The 19347-nt window shown below is 39.4% G+C and overlaps 1 protein-coding gene across 1 annotated transcript in view; it reads right to left on the reverse strand.

Moving 5' to 3' along the window:
• The window catches only part of SPAG17 (sperm associated antigen 17), a 221319-nt gene that overhangs the window by 176446 nt on the left and 25526 nt on the right, over nucleotides 1–19347 (reverse strand). The window contains 2 exon segments of the mRNA XM_024764900.1: nucleotides 16056–16139; nucleotides 16745–16885. Coding sequence (XP_024620668.1) covers nucleotides 16056–16139; nucleotides 16745–16885 — 225 coding nt within the window.

Raw genomic sequence — 19347 nt, forward strand, 5'->3', positions numbered from 1 at the left:
GTTCACCAGCTGCTCAAATAACATACTAAAGGAATTTGGATTTTATCTTGAAAGTGATAAGGAGACACAGAGTTTTTAAGCAGGTTAGAGACATGATCAGATGTATAGAGGTCTCCTTCTGAGTCCTGGCATTTCATTTATCTTCAGTGACTGTTCTTAGGCAGCAAACCCCCCAGCCTTTCCTAGATGTCTTGGTAATGCATGGCAAACCTCAAAACCCTTGAATGTGTATTTCAGGGCTTACACTCTGTACCCTCCCCCTCCAGCTTTGTTTGACTGTCATTTGCTCCTAGCGCTAGAGGCATATATGTTGATCAGAGGCATTCTGATTTGCTCAGAGGCTATAGACAAAGAAGTGGGCAGGCAGGCAGTAGTACCATCTGCCTTGAAGAGCAGGGGAATGAGCAAAGCATGAACATTCTCTGGCCCTTCTCAGATCACTGTTACTTTAGCAGAACTCAACAGATTGGAGAATGTAAATATCCTAAAGTCAAGGGCCTTCAATGGTACTTCTGCTTCCCCAGCTCTGAGAGCAGTGCCTGGCACAAGTGCTCAAAAGTGAAAGAATGGATGGATGGATGAACACTGGGCCATGGAGAACGGGAGGAGGAGAATAAGTGGGGCCATTGTCCTGTTCTGGGTGGTGGCGAGGGGGAGCCAGGGTGCAGATGGAGAGTTGACCTTTGGGGAGGATGGCCCCTCTCCCGGCCCCGTGAGCAGCATGTGGACATAGGTGTGGCTGCATCTCTCCAAGTGCAGGCTTGGGAGTGCCTGGATGCTTGTTGAGAAGGTGTGTTCCTGGAGTTTCCTGAAGACACCCCCGATCCCTGTCACTGTGGCTGGGATCTCGCATAGGCATTTTTAAATGAGCTCTGCAGGTGATTTGGAGGCTTGCCACTTTGAGGACCACTGACACAAAGAGGCAAGAAGAGGCTTAGCAGTCGGAAGGGCTCACACCAAAGGCCTTCCTGCAACAACCCTTCCCAGATTCCCCTGTCTGAGACAATTCTCTTTGGTCCTGCTTCCCGGCCCTTGTTCATATTCCCATCCAGTCCCCTCCTGCAGGTGCGCCTGTATTAGCAGCCTTGGATGTGTGTCCTTCTCCTTCAGGGCACCTGGAGCTTGGCAGGGCCCCCAATGATGGCTTCTTCCTTTTTGTAACCCTCACAGCATCTAAAATCTGCTTTAAATCAAAGCAAATATTCCTCATTCTGAATTTAGACAACAGTGGTTCCCCTCCCATTATCACAAGAAATCCAAAAACAAAATTACATAATCATTTCGCTTTCATGAATTCCGTAATCACAAAACACAGCCAATAAAAATATGATTAAATGTTTAGCCTTACAACTTTTGCTTATCAAATTGACTAAGATAAAAAATACAATGTTGAAGAGGGTGTGGTTAAATTGGAACTGTTAGAAGGAATGTAAATTGGCACAAATTATCTCGAATGCATTTTGACAATGTATGTCAAGAGCTTTACAAAGATTTATATACTTTGACTCAGTAATTACACTTCTTGAAATTTTTCATAAGGAAACAATCAAGGTCCTCACTATTGGTAAACAGTCTACATTTAGCAAAAGGGGGAGTGGTTAAGTGAATTATTGAATAGAGACATGCTTTCTATTATATAGACACTGTATATGGATTTAGAAAAAGGCTAATGTCATAATATATGAAAAGGATATGATAGAAAGTATATACAGTTCCTATTTTTTAAAAAGAAGCATGCATCTCTGAATGGTGGAATAGTCTACAGATACTTAGGCGCCTAATACTATATGGGCTATGCTCTTTCTACATTTCCCATATTTTCTACAATTAACTTGTACTCTATTGCTTTTTTAATAAAACAGCTAATAAATGAAATATACAATGTAAATGCTATACAGCAATGGACTGTTATTAATAGTGCCACCCTTCCGACCTCCCGCAGAATTTTTCCTGCACGCTGATTCTAATATCTTCACCTCTCATGTTACTTTCCAGCTCAGAATTCCTCAATGGATCCCATACCGAAAGGATAAAGTGTTCACTCCTTAGCAGGGCACACCAAGCCCTTTATGACCTAGTCTTGACACACTTGTCTGGTCTCGTTCCTAGCTGCTCCTTGCACTTTCCCTCCTATCCTTCAGGGATGCCCACTATTTGGAATTTCTTGGTTATGCCGTGCTGTCTATATCTGCCTGATTTTGCCTGGGCTGATTCCTCTGCCTAGAATTCCCCCTCGTCCTTCCTTACTTCATAAATTCCCCATTCAGCTTTCTAGCCATTTTCCTAAAACCTTTCCCTCAAAACTTTAGAAAGATTTAGGCATTGCTCTGTGCATTCAATGTACCCTTAACAACTTTGTTGTTATCATATGGTAATAAACTGCTCATTTCCATATCTGTCTTTTAGGTTGAAGGCTGGAATTAACTTTATGATGGGCACATGGTAAACAACCAATACAATACATGCTGAATGAAAGAATCAGCAAACAAATCACAAACATCGTGCAGGTTGTCCCTTGTAAAAGGGTACCCTGTGACGGCCAGCGTGGCTGACATCCAGCCAGCCTTCCTCTTGCGAAGCCAGTGTGCTCAGAGGCTGGGAAAACGCTTGGCACTAGTTCACTAATTGAGAAAGTGACTGGTGTCAGGGGAAGTGCCTGATGTGCCAGAGACTCATTCCACAGACCCATTGCACAAACATTTATTGTGTCCAGCCAAAGTGCGAAAATCAGTGGATTCGGTCTCCAAATGCACCCCTGGGCATGAGCAAGATTATCAACCAAGAGGTGGGAAAATATTAGAACCCCTGATTACATTTGCCTTGATTTTGTCCTTTTTAATTCTTAATTTTGAGGATGTTCTATGATATTTGTAATATGTTCATATGCACACACACAGTGTACACGGAACAAACGCTCTATTTTTTTTTTTTTTTTTTTGAACTGATGGGATATGTGATCAAAATAACTTGGGATTGCTAGCCTAGAGCGCTGGGGTTTTAGTGATGAATAACACATGTCCTCTAATGCTCATGCCGTTCACTACAAAGTAGCGGGAGGCAGATACAAACAAACAACCACAATAAAACACAGCAAGATGAACTTTGCCTGCGGGAATCCAAGAAGATTTCACAAAAGAGATGGCACTTGAACAGGGTTATTTGGCTGCTAAATGGGAACATTTAAGTCTAAATTTTACATAATTCTATTTAACTCGGTGCACTTTGCACTTACTGAGGAAGGAGCATAAAGTGAATGAAGTGCAAAATGGCTAAAAAGGGATGAGCTAGAGCTGCTCCAAAACTGTGGCTTCATCATCTAAAGGGATGGAGATATGTGTGTGTTTGCTTACGGTGCAAAGTAGACGTGATTTGATATAGAAATTCTAGATTTACAGTCACTTCATCATTCTTGATCAAGTTCTACCCCAACCTTTTATCTCCTCAAAAAAACCCCAGGTCCCAAGGGCTCTAGATAAAATCCTAAGTTAATATCTGCCAATTCGTATTTGTATTTTCCCTATCTAATTTGGTTTATTTATTTTACAACTTTGTGCAGAGGGGTCAGGTATTCTAAGTGGGGAATGTCTTTAGCCCTGGGAATGATGTGAATGACTGATAAAGTCTAATCCAAAGTCTGAGGCCAAACGTGTGCATGCAGAAGCCTGTGTTTGGCACAATTCTTTTTTTTTTTTTTTTTTTTTTTTTTTTTAGGGAAGCCCTGACTATATCTTTTTTTTTAAAACATCTTTATTGGGGTATAATTGCTTTACAATGGTGTGTTAGTTTCTGCTTTATAACAAAGTGAATCCGTTATACATATGTTCCCATATGTCTTCCCTCTTGCGTCTCCCTCCCTCCCACTCTCCCTATCCCACCCCTCCCACAAAGCACCGAGCTAATATCCCTGTGCCATGCGGCTGCTTCCCACTAGCTATCCACCTTACTACGTTTGTTAGTGTGTATTATGTCCATGACTCTCTCTCGCCCTGTCAAAGCTCACCCTTCCCCCTCCCCATATCCTCAAGTCCGTTCTCCAGTAGGTCTGCGTCTTTATTCCTGTCTTACCCCTAGGTTCTTCGTGACACTTTTTTTCCTTAAATTCCATATATATGTGTTAGCATACGGTATTTGTCTTTTTCTTTCTGACTTACTTCACTCTGTATGACAGACTCTAGGTCTATCCATCTCATTACAAATAGCGCAATTTTGTTTCTTTTTAAGGCTGAGTAATATTCCATTGTATATATGTGCCACATCTTCTTTATCCATTCATCCGATGATGGACACTTAGGTTGTTTCCATCTCTGGGCTATTGTAAATAGAGCTGCAATGAACATTTTGGTACATGACTCTTTTTGAATTTTGGTTTTCTCAGGGTATATGCCCAGTAGTGGGATTGCTGGGTCATATGGTAATTGTATTTGTAGTTTTTTAAGGAACCTCCATACTGTTCTCCATAGTGGCTGAACCAATTCACTGGCACCATTCTTTTAGAAACTTTAAGACCAGAGGAAACACTTCCTCGGTAACAGCACTAGAGAAAACTCCCAGAGGGCTTGCTCCTTTGTTTAGGTGAATTACTAAGCAGGTTAAACTTAACTGTCAGCTCCTTGGCTGTAGGGACTGTGTCTCAAAGAGCCTGAAGTAACAGAGTGAAGCCTGAATATGGAGCCTGCGTTCCAACATGGGGCTCTGACGTTATCAGCTGCGGGCGCAAGGCAAGTCACTTAACCTCTTCGAGACTCTCTGCTCGTTTGCTACACGAGAATAATAAGATGTAAGTCAGCTTCACAAGGCTGTTGGGATCAAATCTACATTGTGTGTGAAAAGTATTTTATACTCTAAAAGGCATCTTCCAAATGTGAGTTGTTATTATTCTTGTTAATAAAGTCCCAGCAAAAAGCATTGCCTGTTGGAGAAAATGTCACATGCCATAAAATACTGATTCAAAAAAGACTGATGGAGTGAACGAACGTGGAAGAGGTTTAGTTTCAACAAACTCACTCAATGGTGATGCAGAAATGGTTTCTGGGGACTCGCATTGCTACCCCGCACCTTCAATCTTGCTAACTCCTTCCCCTACTCTCCCTGTCCAAATGAACATTCCCTCAAAGGTCCACCTTTTATTTCTGATAAATAAACGCATGCTGATAGGATAACGGTATAATGGGTTAGCATGCTGAAAATGCAGTTGCATTTCATCTGAACCAGGGTTTTACCGACCCTGTGCCTGAACCCAGGCCTTGCAGGGGCTATTTTTGGACAGGCAGAACTTCCAGCACCTCTTATATCGTATCTCACGGCAACTGCCCTCTGCACCTACATACAGGGTGGGCCTGCATACATAAAACAGGACACTAAAACCTCTTTCTCCCATCTGATGACTAATCTTTGTCTCTACTTTCAGAAAGGGAAAGCACCATACATAGACTTTACCAATCCAATCCATTTTCCTTTGCTTGCTCCCAAAAGAGGAGAAAGAGTATGTGTGTGTGTGTGTGTGTGTGTGTGTGTGTGTGCGCGCGTGTGTGTGTGTGTTCCTCCAATGATTGAGGAATCCTGAAATGAACCTCTATAAGAAACCCCTGACAATGTTCTGTGGATGGTTTTGCACATGGAATTGAAACAAGTTGGCAGGAAGAAGAATTCTTTCTGCATAACTCAAAGCAGACATTTTACTAGGGGAAAAGCAAATCAGAAATTTGCTGTCAGTCCTTGAAATTTTATTAGTTACAAAAAGTAATATATTAGCCCCTTGCATTAAATCCAGATAGGATCTACCCTTTTTTTTTTTCCCCCTCTCAATGATATTCCTAAAATGAATCTTTGAGAATGTACTACAAGACTAGCTCCTCATAAATTCGTAAGACTCAGCAGTGGTGGCCTGTGACTATGTTACATGTTATTAGCTTCTCCTCTGCTTCTCTGCAGCTCCAGCAGTAAAGGATAATATTATAAGACTTGAGAATAACTGGACTAATTACATGTTCCTTCCGATAAAGGGGATAATCTAATTAAATATTTCCCAATGAGCGAGTGAGCCCGGGTGAGTCTGAGTACTGTAATCCAAATAAGTATGAAGCCAAAAGATGCAGTTTTAAAGGAAAGGGGTTTATCAAACAGTTTCACTTTTTCTGGGTAAGAATTTTTGTAGGACTGGTTTTCTATTTTTCAAACCTCTAAACTCATAATGATATATTTTAATATATTTTGGAAGCAATACAGAAATCATATTTTAGTTAACTTACATTATCAGGCTACTTAATTGGGTTTGAGGGGTTTTTCGGCCAGTCAGGTGTGTGAAATAGAAGAATGGACTTCAAGACACAACATCTATCTGAAATTCACTTATTCAAATTAATATTCTGTGAATTATTATGTACAGTAGCTTTTCAGTAAATATAAATGAATTTCTATCTAATAGTCAATTCTCTCACCTTTAGTTTGGTATTTCTTCTTCCTTTCCTTGCTACCAAAGATGGAGGAATGAGTTAGAATTTCAGAAATAGAGGTCACACTAAAAATATGTAGAAGCATGAAAATTGTTACCATACTTCAATTCCAGCTACGCATTCTCTCCCTCTCAGGAAGCAAGGCCATCTATATCTTTGTTGCATCTCTAACTGTTTTGGTGACGGCTCTGCCCCTCCCTCCCTCCTCTTTCCAACATACCCTGTCTGGGGACCATTACCCTTTTGGCTGAAAGTTGTGAACAATAAGTGAGGTCAGCCACAGGGCTCAATGAAGGACAGACTCAATTATAACCAAGGCTTAAATCTGTAACTTTTACATCCGACTTGCTACAAAGTATTAAAACGTCATGAAATAGCAGGAAACAAACATAGTATTTACAACATGATGGACTACCAGCTCTTGAGGGCAGAGACCAGGTCTAACTGAATCTTGTGCCCACTTTCCAGCCTGTAATAGAAACTCTGTAAACATCTGCTGAGTGAGGGCTGAACAAGGATGAGTGTCTACAATACCCTTTACTCCAGGGAGATGCAGAAGGAAGATAACACAAAATAGGTGTAGAGGACTCTAAGGTATTGGTTTTTCAAACTTTTTCGGACCTATATTTACAGCAAAATCTGTTTACATCACAAACCACACACATACACACACAGTTGCCACCAACTAAATATCTGTGTAAACCACTGGGTTGTAACCCATAATTAGAAAACCACCATATGGGATATGGAACCAAAGAAGAGAAAAAAGAAGGGACAAAAACTGCTAGTACCCAGGAAATATTACTGAACTACCATTGTTGAAATGGTCCAACGTGTCCTGCTTGTGGTCTTTACCAGTAACTCTCACTAGTCCTTCATTAATAAATTAGTTTTTTCAGACAGCAAACACCTCTTCAAATACTTATTATGTACCAGCACCACACCAGGCATGTAAAGATACAAAAAATGAAAAAGACTAAAAAATCTGACTTCCTTTTTGACATCTCTCCTCTTAGAACATCTGTCAGACGTATCAAGTTTAACCCAGGCCAAACTGTACTTCCACATTTCCCCCAAATTTAATCTTCTTCAGTTTTTTCTATTGGAAGATATTTTTACTGAGTTTCTCAAGTCAGAATTTTGGAATCACTCGAGTCTGAAACTCACTTCTTCTCCCTTACCCCTCACATCTCACAGTGGCATCATTATGCTGATTCTTCCTCCTTAACATACTCTGAATCTGCCTGCTCTCTCCATCTCCACCTGGGTATCCCAATGACCTCCTAACTGGTCTCCTCACTTCCATGTTTATCTCATGACCCCATCCCAATTTATATTTCACTCTGAAGTAGCAAAATATTCTGAAAAAGAACTCAGATTGTGTCACTTTCCCCTTTAAAAGGCTTGATGGCTTCCTATTTCCTAGGAAGTAAAAATGCAAACTCTTGCTTAACAAGGACATACTAGTTCCTGCAGATCTGGCCTCTGTCCACTTCTGTCTCACACTCTCTCTCTAATTAAATTCTAGGCACACTGGCCTTTTTCATTCCTCTGAGAGGGTGACATCTTTCACTCCTGCCTTAGACTCTTTGCACATGCTGTTCCCCCTGCCTGAATATTTTCCCCACTCTTCTCACTTGGCCTTTTTTTTTTCATCTTTCAGTTTATCTCCAAACACTCAGTTTAAAGTATTTTCCATGTAATTCCTTCTTATTTAAAGCAATTATCACAATTTTAACTGTGTATATATTTTTTTGCTTAATGTCTGTCTGCCTTCCCCATTCAAATATAAGCTCTGTGAGGGCAGGAAATTATATCTGTTTTATACACTAAGATAAACTCAACCATAGATTTGGTACATGATAGACATTCAAATATTTGTGCAATGCATGAAAGTGAAGCATTTCTTAAACCTTAGTTATTGTCACTTGATCATTTAGCCAAAGCCGTGTATCTGTGCATCGATGACTGAATAGACAAACAAAATGTCATAGATACATACAATGGAATATTACTCAGCCTTGAAAAAGAAGGAAATTCTGACATATGCCACAACGTGGATAAAACTTGAAGACATTATGCTTAGTGAAATAAGCTAGTCCCTAGAGGACAAATACTGTACGATTCGACCTATATGAGGTACCGAGAGTTGTTCAGTTGTTAGAAACAGAAGGTAGAATGACTGTCGGGGCTGGGGCAGGAAATGAGGAGTTGTTCACTGAATACAGAGTTTTAGTTTTGTAAGATAACAAAAGTTGGGAAGCTTTGCTGCACAGCAATGTGGATATATTTAACACTGTGCAACTGTACACTTAGAAACAGTCAAGACTGTACATTTTACGTATTTTTTTACCACAATAAAAAACTAAAAATAAAAAACCCTGCTCATAGATGTTTCTTTTCTTTCTTGCTTCCTAAAATACAAAACTGTAACAATCACTGAGAATAGAAATTTTAAAAATAACATTAATTATAATAGCTAAATCTTATTGGACACTTACTCTAGGTCAAGAATTATGCTAAGTATTTTACATTTACTGTTTCATTTAATCATCATTACAGCTTCATGAAGTAGATAGTATTATCAATGCTGAGTTTACAAAGAACTGAAGTACAGCAGAGTTATGTAACTTGTCCGAGATTACATAGCTAGTAAGTAGTAGAATCAGCATATAGCCCAGGCAGTCTGGTTTGGATCAGTGCATCTAACTCCTGGGTCTAGGTCTCATCAAACTAGCAGAAGGCACTCTGAAAGACTCAGTCACCTTAACCATACAAATCTTAACTCTAAGAATTAAAAATTCCTGTTGACCCAAATATTTGAGCAGAAGCCGCTCATGAACATGGCTCAAAGATAACTAAAATTGTTTGACACCTTCATTATCTGCTGATACACCTTCACTGTTTTCGCCTGAGTAGTAGGAAAAGTAATAACCATATCACAGAACTATGGAGAGATTTCAAGCTTAATTCTAATTACTAACAGTAGCTTGTATTCAAGAAATGTGAAACCACAACCACCACTTGTAGAATCTAAACTATTCTTAATTTTTGTTTAAAGACAAGGAGAAGGAACAAAGGCTTCCAAATCAACCAGTTACTTAAACTTCCTGAGCTTCACTTTCATCACTTGTTAATTATCTCCTGGCAAGTTGTTGAGAAGATTAGGTTAGCTAATATATATGAGGCACCCAGCACACAAAACTTGGAATAAACTAAGTGTTCAATGAACGGTAACTATTATTACCGTATGTAAAGGGGGGTTAGTCACAGTCTTAGATACAGGAATAGGATGAGATCGTCTTTGTGATTCTTTCTCCAGTATCCTTCCAATCATGGTGGAAGTGTAATGTAACATGTTGGAGAGGCTCCAAACCCCACCCAGTTAAGACAGTGATGGCCACTCTTCACTAGCTGAACCTTGCTTTATTCTTGTGGCTGCTCCTCCACTGATATCTGTGTGTCCTGGAATTCCTGACTAGATTCCTGCCTTGCCCAGCAGTTCTCCCACTGGTCAAAGGTCCTAGCCAGCACCCCAATCCTTGCATGGTGTGCATTTCGTGCTGATGAATCCCAGGGTCCTCAGCTTCAGGTACCATTCTTCCCCAGTGACTACTGGCCTCCCCCGGGACTGTTGACTATCTGCCACATGGGCTTGGCCAGCCGCCTGCGCCTCAGGGTGGAAAAGAGCTGAGGGCACCGTTTGGATGTCTCTGAGTGCCTTTGCTTGAGTTGTGCTTTCCTCTGAAAACAGAACTCCAGGTTTCTGACATGAGAAGCAAACATACCGCACCCCAGGAGCCCTGACCTTCTGCTCCTCAGTGACTAGCTTGGCCTTACTTTCTCTGCTGGGCTGCTCAGGCCTCCTCCAGAAAGAGGAGGCTCAGGGTTGATAACCCATCTGACTGCTCTTTTTCCCATTTCGACAAAATGCATTCGCTTGCAACTCTTCATAACCCTTTATAAACATTTCTAGCACTGTGATTTCTCCTCGTTTTCCCTTCTTTGGGTGAGAAATGCCTCCAGAGCCCAGCTTTTGACACAACAACTCCCAGATTGTTTTTATAGTCCCAACGTAGTACTTCTTTGTTACAGCTCAATATTCCTAAATTTTGTTCCAAGTCATTATTTTACATTTATAAATATCAGGTTGTATTAATTGGTTCCAGCTTTAAAAATGTTCCATCAGAGGTTATTTTCTTCTATTTTGACAGTGGTTTCTAAACCTGGAGCGCCAAGGCCCTGATGTGGGCCATGTTCTGCAAGCATCCCTGAAGGACTGATGTGGAACAGAAAAGATACTCAGACCCTGGGCCTCGCTGTGTTCTTTGAAGACTGTACTGGCCATAATAGCTTCAAAGAATTTCAACAAGTTCCTAAGACATGACCTTCCCTTTCCGAAAACCACGTTGGCCAGGCTTGTCTTAATCAAGCTGTGCTTTTCTAAGCATCCTTTTACTTGATCTCCTGCAGCAGTTTTTAATACTTTCCCTACAAGTGAAGTTAAACTAACTGGTCTGTAATTTCCTGGTGTGTCCCTAAGCTCTATGAAATAACGGCATTAGGTTGGCTACCTTCCAATTCTTCCTGACTTTTTTTGTTTTGTTTTAAAACGCAGGATTGAAAAGGCCAGAGAATGCTTCCTGTCTCGCTTTCCCTTCGTTCCTTCCATGACATACTGCTCTTTCTGTTCCCAGTAGATCTGCCATTTTAATAACTTCAAACCTCTTAAATGTGTTCACTTATTATTTGTTCCTATCTCTGAAGCATGAGTTTTCCATTTTTCATTTTGACAAGGGCCACCCCCAAAAATAAGGGTTTACAATTCTACTGAATAGATTATTAATTTGAGGCACTGTTTAAGAAATGTTTCATATTAGGAATCTGGAAAAGGGAGGCAACTAGATAATAATTAAGTCTGTGTTCTTACTTGTGAGTTATTATAAACACATTTTGGGGAAAGAACTGAGAAATATGTCTACACACCCAGGAATAGGAACCAAAAATGGAACTATTATATCTGGGAATTCTAATCTAAAGTACTAGCAAAGCGTTTTAAAAATGTGGTGAAACTAATTTGATCAGAAGATATACAATTTGCATCTTATATCTGTTTTAACTGCATTTGGTTTATTACTCCATATCTAATACCATAAAAGTCTTTCCACATTTAATAATCTCCCAGAATTATCTCCCAATGGAAAAGCCCATTTTAATATTTAAATTAAAAGTTTTAGTTTTTACTGAGAGGAGTAAAGAGGAAAATGAATAATTATTTGTATTTGTAAAATTGCAGTGTATCACGTAATCTTTAGGATTGTCCAAGTTCTTTATTGTATAGAATTGACTATTCTTTGAAGTAAGTGAGACATAAACAAGGACATAAAAAACTTTATTCTTTAAAGATGATTTTTGTTTCAGCAGACTATTGGGTTTTGTTTGTATAGTGACCCAATTTCTCTTTTCTGAATGAGTCACAGACAGGCACATAAACCACAGCCTGTGTGTGGATAGAGGCCCATCTCCCGACAGGGAGGCATGACGATCACCCTTATGGAATGAGAACTACACAGTGGAACATACAACTTTTAAGATGGTAGACTCTGATTTCAGATAAGTTGGATAAACAACCCCCTTGCCCAGTTGGTACTTTTTTCTTTCTAATTTATCAAAACTACAATGTCAAAGTCTGAAAATTTTACATCTCTCATAGTGCTCACATACCGTGTATCAGATTTAACCATAAGAGGGATGATCTTTGCATGTATGATATACTTAGACCTCTCTCATAGGTAACAGTTCAGTTGACTCTGGATGACCATTAATATTTTCCTTTTTGGTTTTGGTCAGGACTGAGTATACCTGCAAATGAACAGGTCAGATTCTCTATGTGGACCATGAAGCACACACACAAATATTTGTGCATATTTAGTGAATTAATTTAAGTGCAGCCATGAATCTTAAAGCATGGATTTTTTTCCCAGTGTTTGAAATGTTTTCTCATAGATTTCCACCTTTAGGATCTTAAGGTTGTAATTAAGATATGTACAGGGTTTACCTTTCCTATTTCATATATATTGTACCATGTAACTACAAAGTTAGTACATATGTGTTGTCTTCTCTCCCACTCCTATGCCTTTGCTTGAGCTGTTCCCTTCTCATAGAGTGTGCCCTCTCCCACATATGAAAGTCAAGACCTATGCATCCAAAGGGTGGACAGCTTTGAGCCTAGTGAAAGAGTACTGGGTTTGTGGTCAAGTGGAAAAATCTGAGGCTATGTATTTAACTATGGTTAAATCCAAGTTCTTCAGTTTTCTAATTAGCAAGCTTCCTACCTTCTCTATGCCTCCATCTTCCCCTATGTAAGATGGGGATATACACATTTCCTTTTAGAACTGTGATATGGATCAATCAGGATAACATGTTTAAAAGACCAAACTTGTCAGCTCCCCTTCCTTTCCAATGCCACCTTCTCCACAAAGCTCCTCTAGGTCTCACCCCTCCCCAATCCACCCAGGCTAACAGTAACCTCATCTTCCTTTAAATGTCCAGAACACTCCAACTCTCCCTCATAGACTTCCCTGACTATTTTCTGCATTGTGTTACTCGATTTAACAAACATTTATTGAATACCTACTATGTGTCAGGCATATATATATATATATTTCTTTTTCTTCCTAACTAGTCCTTAAGCTTCTTGAGGTTAAAGTCTTTATAATATTCATATTCCCCTCCCTCCGCTGTCTAGATAGTGTTTGACACCTAGTGCTTGAACAAGAATGTACTGGTTAATTGTTTGGTATTTGGTAAAACTGGTCACTAATAATTCAGGCAACATCTGTACATCCATTCTCATGTGTGTACACTTCTTCAAATAGGATTGCATGGTGAAAATTATGCTTATAAGTAATGCCAGTATATGGGATCATAATCATATTCACCCTCATTAAATGCTACTACTATACCTACTACTACACTACTATTACTACTATAAGAAAAATAAAGTGATAGCTAATATCCCTAAGACTAGAGGCAAAGGGGAAACTTCTCTTCCCATTCCCACATAGGTCCTTGGAGTAGTTCCTGCTAGAGCAAAACTTGTTTCCAAAAAGAGAAGGTGAAGGAACACATGGGTAGTTTTGTCTCTGTGGAATCACATTAGCACAAATCTAAGCAGGTTTTCAAAGAACTGTGGTTTATAAATAAATATTCTCTCATATATACAATATCATGGCTAGATGAAATTCTAAAGTTTCAGGGGAAATTACACAATTTCAAAACGAGGCTGTGTGTACACAGGACCAAGCCATCCAAATGAAAGCTTGAGCAAATCATTGTGGAATGTGGTCTTTGCTAGCCCAGACATTTCAAGTCGTTATTGGAAATATGTAATGAGGTTCTGACACTCTTTTACTACTCATGGATCAACTGCGCTAGAATGAAGTTTCACTCGAATTCTCTGCTCCTAATCGACCGCAGGCTGGGAAACCAGAAAGTCAAATTGGTTAGAACTGTGTTTAAAGTAAGAACGACGAGGCTCTGATCTAAGGCCAATGAGAGTATCCTACAAATAGTAGTCAATGTAAGTGCGTGGCCTTTATAATATCTATTTTGAGTTCTCCTTCCTCCAAAATGGAGATCTAAAAGGAAACAGAACTCTATGAATTTCCCATGTAACATAAGTAATTTTGTTGGATTCTCTTTTCTTTCCCCATTGCAGAGTTTCCTTTGAGAAGGAAAACATAAGACTTCCTAAACAGGCTCCCGAGGAATTCACCTGTGGCCACAGACCATGGAAGATTTTAAGCAGAAATAGAGTCAAGAGCCGGCTGTCTGCATGCCTGGAAAGTCCAGAGGTCCCCAAAGAGTTTGGCTTGTGGGTCTCTTTCACGGACACACTCCTAACTGCCTTGGAGCTCTCAGTAGGCACTGCTTGTAGCTTTTCACTTCTCTTGGGAAGAGGGGCCAAAATGGGTCCTAAGTGTGGAGGGATTGAGGTTGGATATGTGCCCTTCTTGTCCAGACGTGCATTCTGGCCATGGCTGATGTTGCCCAGGAACCCAAATTTGTTTTCTGTTTTTGATCCACTCTTGCTACAGTGATTGACATTAATGCTCGTCTGGTGCACCCCAGGTCCATCTCTGTGGTGCTCCTGCTGCCTTCCCTTTTCTTCTGGAACCATTCAGAAAAGGGTATGTGAGCGGGTGTGGGAGGCTTATTGCCCAAATGCTCCACTGGAAGAATGCAGGGGAGCCAGATGTGAAATGGACCTCCCCTGAGTGAAGGCTATGAGGAGTCACAGCGCATATTGGAGAGGAATGGCTTTCTAACCGAACTCTGGATTTGTAACATCGGGCTATCCCACATCCAAGCCAAAATGCCTGTCCACATCAGACGTCAAAACTGGCCCGTTATCATCTCTGATTTTCACTGAGCATCTTTGAAGAAGAAAGAGTCCTTTGGAGGCGGGGGCTAATTGATCCCAGGCCTGAGAATTGGACATGGATTTCTATGGCTACTTCAGAAGAGAACTTCCAATATTTTAAATCCAGGTACCACATAATGTTTCAACTGGGGCATGCACATGCAGAACATCATAACAAAAGCTAGAAGCCTCATTATTTGACTTCATCAGCGCAGAATGAGTTTTTTGCCATGATAGCGAGAGTAGTGTAGCAAGAGTTAATGCTAAAAATCCACAGTATTGGCAACTGTAAATAAGTCCAATGGAACTTGTTCAGACAGTACTCAGGCGACACTACAGAGTCCATCATGAAATCACCCAAGAACCGAGACACATAAAAACTTTATTAGTTACCACTGAAATAAAGTACAAACAAGTTCGTCTTGAAAGATCCCAAAATCTTTATGCTTTCGGTCTGCAGAGTCATAAAATAGTGCCTGACAAATTTTAAGTGATATTCTAATTAATCACTGGATTTTTATAGTTCCTTGTAAGCTGTAAGTTGGATATTAACAAGACAGGGTAAGAGGAAAACCCCTGTACTGAGCCTGAGTTCTAAGTCCTTTGCACAAACCCACTGGTCAGCCAGGCCAGACTTTTGCATCTGCTAGAAACGGAACGGACCATTAATCTGAAGATTATCCTTACTTTCACAATGATTAAAGTAGAATGTAAAATGGACACAAAGTTCATAAATGGATGGAAAACTATTCCAGTTGTTTCTCTGTCATGTGCAGGAAGCACGTTCTGGGGCATTTTTACATTGTTTCTTTGGTAAAACTAACACTTTGTAATACACTAATAACACAACCCCCTTTAATACCATCACATACTCAGTAATTACCATGAAAAAGTATGATCCAACACTTTCATATACACACATTTCTGATTTATATTCTTCAATTGGATACAGTGACAGTGTAGACAATCTGGGACAATTTTGGACCTAAAGGGGGATTTTGTTAAAAGGGAAGCAGATTTTTTATACTCCCACCATCAGGAACAAATAGCTCCAACAATGAGTGGGAATTTGCTTTCAAAGAATGAATTAAATTTTTTTTAAGTGACTATAAAATTATTACTTCAATTCTTGTTTTCTAAAAGTTACAAAAATCTCTTCAATCAATACGTTCACCTACCTCATAATATAAGGGAGCACTACCGCCTAGAGGTTTCTTTGCCTTTTTAGATGTACTTCCAAAAAGTGCACTTGTTCCATTAATCTGTAAGAAAATTCATCTATAATGAAAAAGAAAGGCTTTCTTAAAGAATCCTTAGATATATGTAACTTTCAAATACCTCGGTGACTTGAGGTGTTGGGGAACCTAGCAAGGAAGAGATAGTCATCAATTCGTTCAAATATTTACAGTCACTTTGGTAAGCTGTTAGTAATCATATGAGGATGTGCCATCTGACAGAACTTTTCTGTGTTATCATTCCCCTCTAACCTCTGACAGCTAGGATTCTCTGGGGGTTTCATTTTTCCAGTTAGTTATGGGCTTCCTTGGAATATTAAATAGTTTTTTCTTTTATTGTTATTGAGTCTTTTATTAAATAATTCCTCACAGAACCCAGCATGGAGCCTAGTATGACCTCAGACATTTTTGTTGAATGAATGAATGTGGAAAGGGCAACATTCACCGATAAAAACATAATCCTTCCAGATTAGATGATTCAAATTTATTCCAGCTAAGTGTTTGTGCAAAGTAATGCACCAAAACTTGCCAAACAGCCCAAGAATATGATAGTTTTATTTATTTCATTATTTTATTCTATTATTTTAAGAAGAAAGTCTCCAAGGGGCTTAGGGGTGGGAAGAGACAGGTACCTGCTGGAGAATGTCTTGCCAGGAAACCATACTGAAGAGTCTGCGCTGAGGAACTTGGACAGCGAGGGTGAGGGCTTGAATGAGAAGCTCATCCTCAACTCGGTTTCCAACGACAAAAGCGATGGAGCTCTTCCAGTCATTCTGTGACAAAATCAGAAGGAATTAGATTCTAAGTACTCCTGGCTAGGTAATTTTGTATCAAAGGCTTCCACTGAAGAGCAGGGTAATTGTCCTATAAACCTTACCTTTAAAGACAGAGTTAAAAAAAAGAAAAAAAAAAAGACAGAGTTGACCTTAGAGTGTATGTGGGTTTCTGATTCAAGCAGCCGCAAGGCGGCAGTATTGTGACAAATTTCATGCAACTTGCCCAAAAAGCATTTTTCTTGAGAAACAAGGCCTTTTATTTTAAGGAAGACAATTAAAAAAAATAAAAAAATAAAAATGACACATTTTCATTAGAATGCTGTGCAAGAATAATTTGGTGTTGGAAAGTAATAGTTCATTCATATGTTACAAATGTACATGAAGATACAATCTCCAAGGCAGAAATCTTTGTTTTGCTTCCTGATACATCTTAAGACTCTAAACACTGCTAGGAACATAGTAGAGGCTTGATAAATATTTGTTGATTGTTGGGTGATATTGAACGAGTTGCAAAATGGGCTTTTTTATAGGAGGTAAAATTCAATTCCAGAGTTTTTGTAAAGGACAGAACTAGAACACATCTTTTCCTCCTAATGTAACACAAAATTCTCATTGCTAATTCACATATGGGTTCTTTCCACTGTCAAGAAATAGACTGCAATATTAAACTTGGACATGAAATTCTTTGTCGAATAGTGTAAAGAAATAAGTTACTAAAAAACAATATTCTTATTCAGTAATCCCTTTCCCTCTATTGTAATTTCTGTTGGGAAGAGGCAATTCTCTGGAGGAGATTAAGAATGGAATTTACCGACTTTACCATTGTGTGGTGCTGAGGAAGGCCAAACTCATGCAAATCAGGTCTAATGCTTTTGAACACTCACCACGTTATGGGAAGATGGACCAAGCAAACATGATACAGACAACAGGAAAGAGAGATAATAATAAGGGAGGGCACTCTGGCCCTGTGACCTCTTTAGACCTTAGTTTCTCCATTTATAAAATAAAGGAGTTGGACAGGGCAATATGTAACCTTCCCTCTAGTTCCACTCCAGAGATCTGATACAAATAGAGTAAAACTCCCCCTTGGTCAATTCCAAAACAATGTCTAAGAAGATTTGGAAAGACTTTACACAAATTTAATGAAATGCATAATTTTACATGGTTCTCTCTGGTTTCTGTCCAATTCATAGTCAGGGTAATGACAGAACTAGAGTATAGATGGGAGGAAAGACCTTAGTACAAATTCTTCCTTACCATCAAAGGTAAGGAGAAATTTGTCCTTAAACTTAAGAATTTGCTCTTAAACTTCTCTTACTTCTCTCCATGGAAACTCACTAACCCTAACTACATAACAAAACCCACACAATTTTCAATGCTATCACCAAAACAAAAAACACACATAAAAGCATAAAAATGTCTATTTAATCTACAAAGTATGTATTTGCGTTTGTACACGTGTACACGCATGCATGTAGGTGTGGCTCTGTGTTTCCCTCTGTTATACTGAGTTTAAAATCTTTTTTTGTTTGTTTACTAATTCACCATAGGAAGATTGAGCATCTGTTTTGCAAATAGCCTGATTCTGAAAAGCAAGTATGATATTTGTAACACAGTCTTCTGAAAAAAATTCCATGATCACAAAATGACCTTTCCCCACACTGGATGCCTTTCTTTTCTCTTGTCTGCTCCCTCAGTCAAAACTGCATTACAATCATCATTAAAGAACAAAAATCTTTCATTCCATAATAAAGCAGACGTGGTTCCTGAACAGGCAATACCTTGAAGTTCCTGTCAGTTACAGTTTTCAGCACTGAAGATTTTAATGACCACCTCTACCCCCTTATCCCACTCCCTCTTGCAAATTTCCTTGCCAATATTCAAAACTAATAGTGACAAGCAATGGCTGCCTCTCAGCTCTTTGGGGGACAATTCAGAAAGCAGGCATCGTAATCCACCATCTACCCATTAGTATCTGGTATCCAAGATGGGTGTTGACTATTGCAGTCCAGAAAAAAGGGGTCGGGGGAGGAGGAGGTAGGAACTAACAATTATTGAAATCTGCCATGGGCCAGACATATGTTATCTCATTGAATCCCTAAGTAATCCATTTAAATAGGGGCACTAATACTTTTAAAATGGAAAAACAGAGGCCCAATGACGTTAAACACCTTGTTCAAGGTCATTTTGGCAGAACTTCATGGAGACCACATACATGGCTCACGATCGGTGATCATTTCAGAATAGTTTTGAGAGCAAGACTTTAGGGTCAGAATGCCTTTCCATATCCTTAAATTGCACCTAATGGCTACTTTGGCTACAGTAAGCCTAATAGAAGAAGATTTAGATCACATGTTAAAGTGTACAGAACCTTCAAAAACAGATGAATGTATTAAAACCTTAAAACGTCTAAGATTACTTTTTTTTTTTTTTTGCGGTACGCAGGCCTCTCACTGTTG

Source organism: Neophocaena asiaeorientalis, unplaced genomic scaffold (genome assembly GCF_003031525.2).
Source record: "Neophocaena asiaeorientalis asiaeorientalis breed wild unplaced genomic scaffold, Neophocaena_asiaeorientalis_V1.1 scaffold62, whole genome shotgun sequence".
In the NCBI taxonomy this organism is placed as follows: Eukaryota; Metazoa; Chordata; class Mammalia; order Artiodactyla; family Phocoenidae; genus Neophocaena; species Neophocaena asiaeorientalis.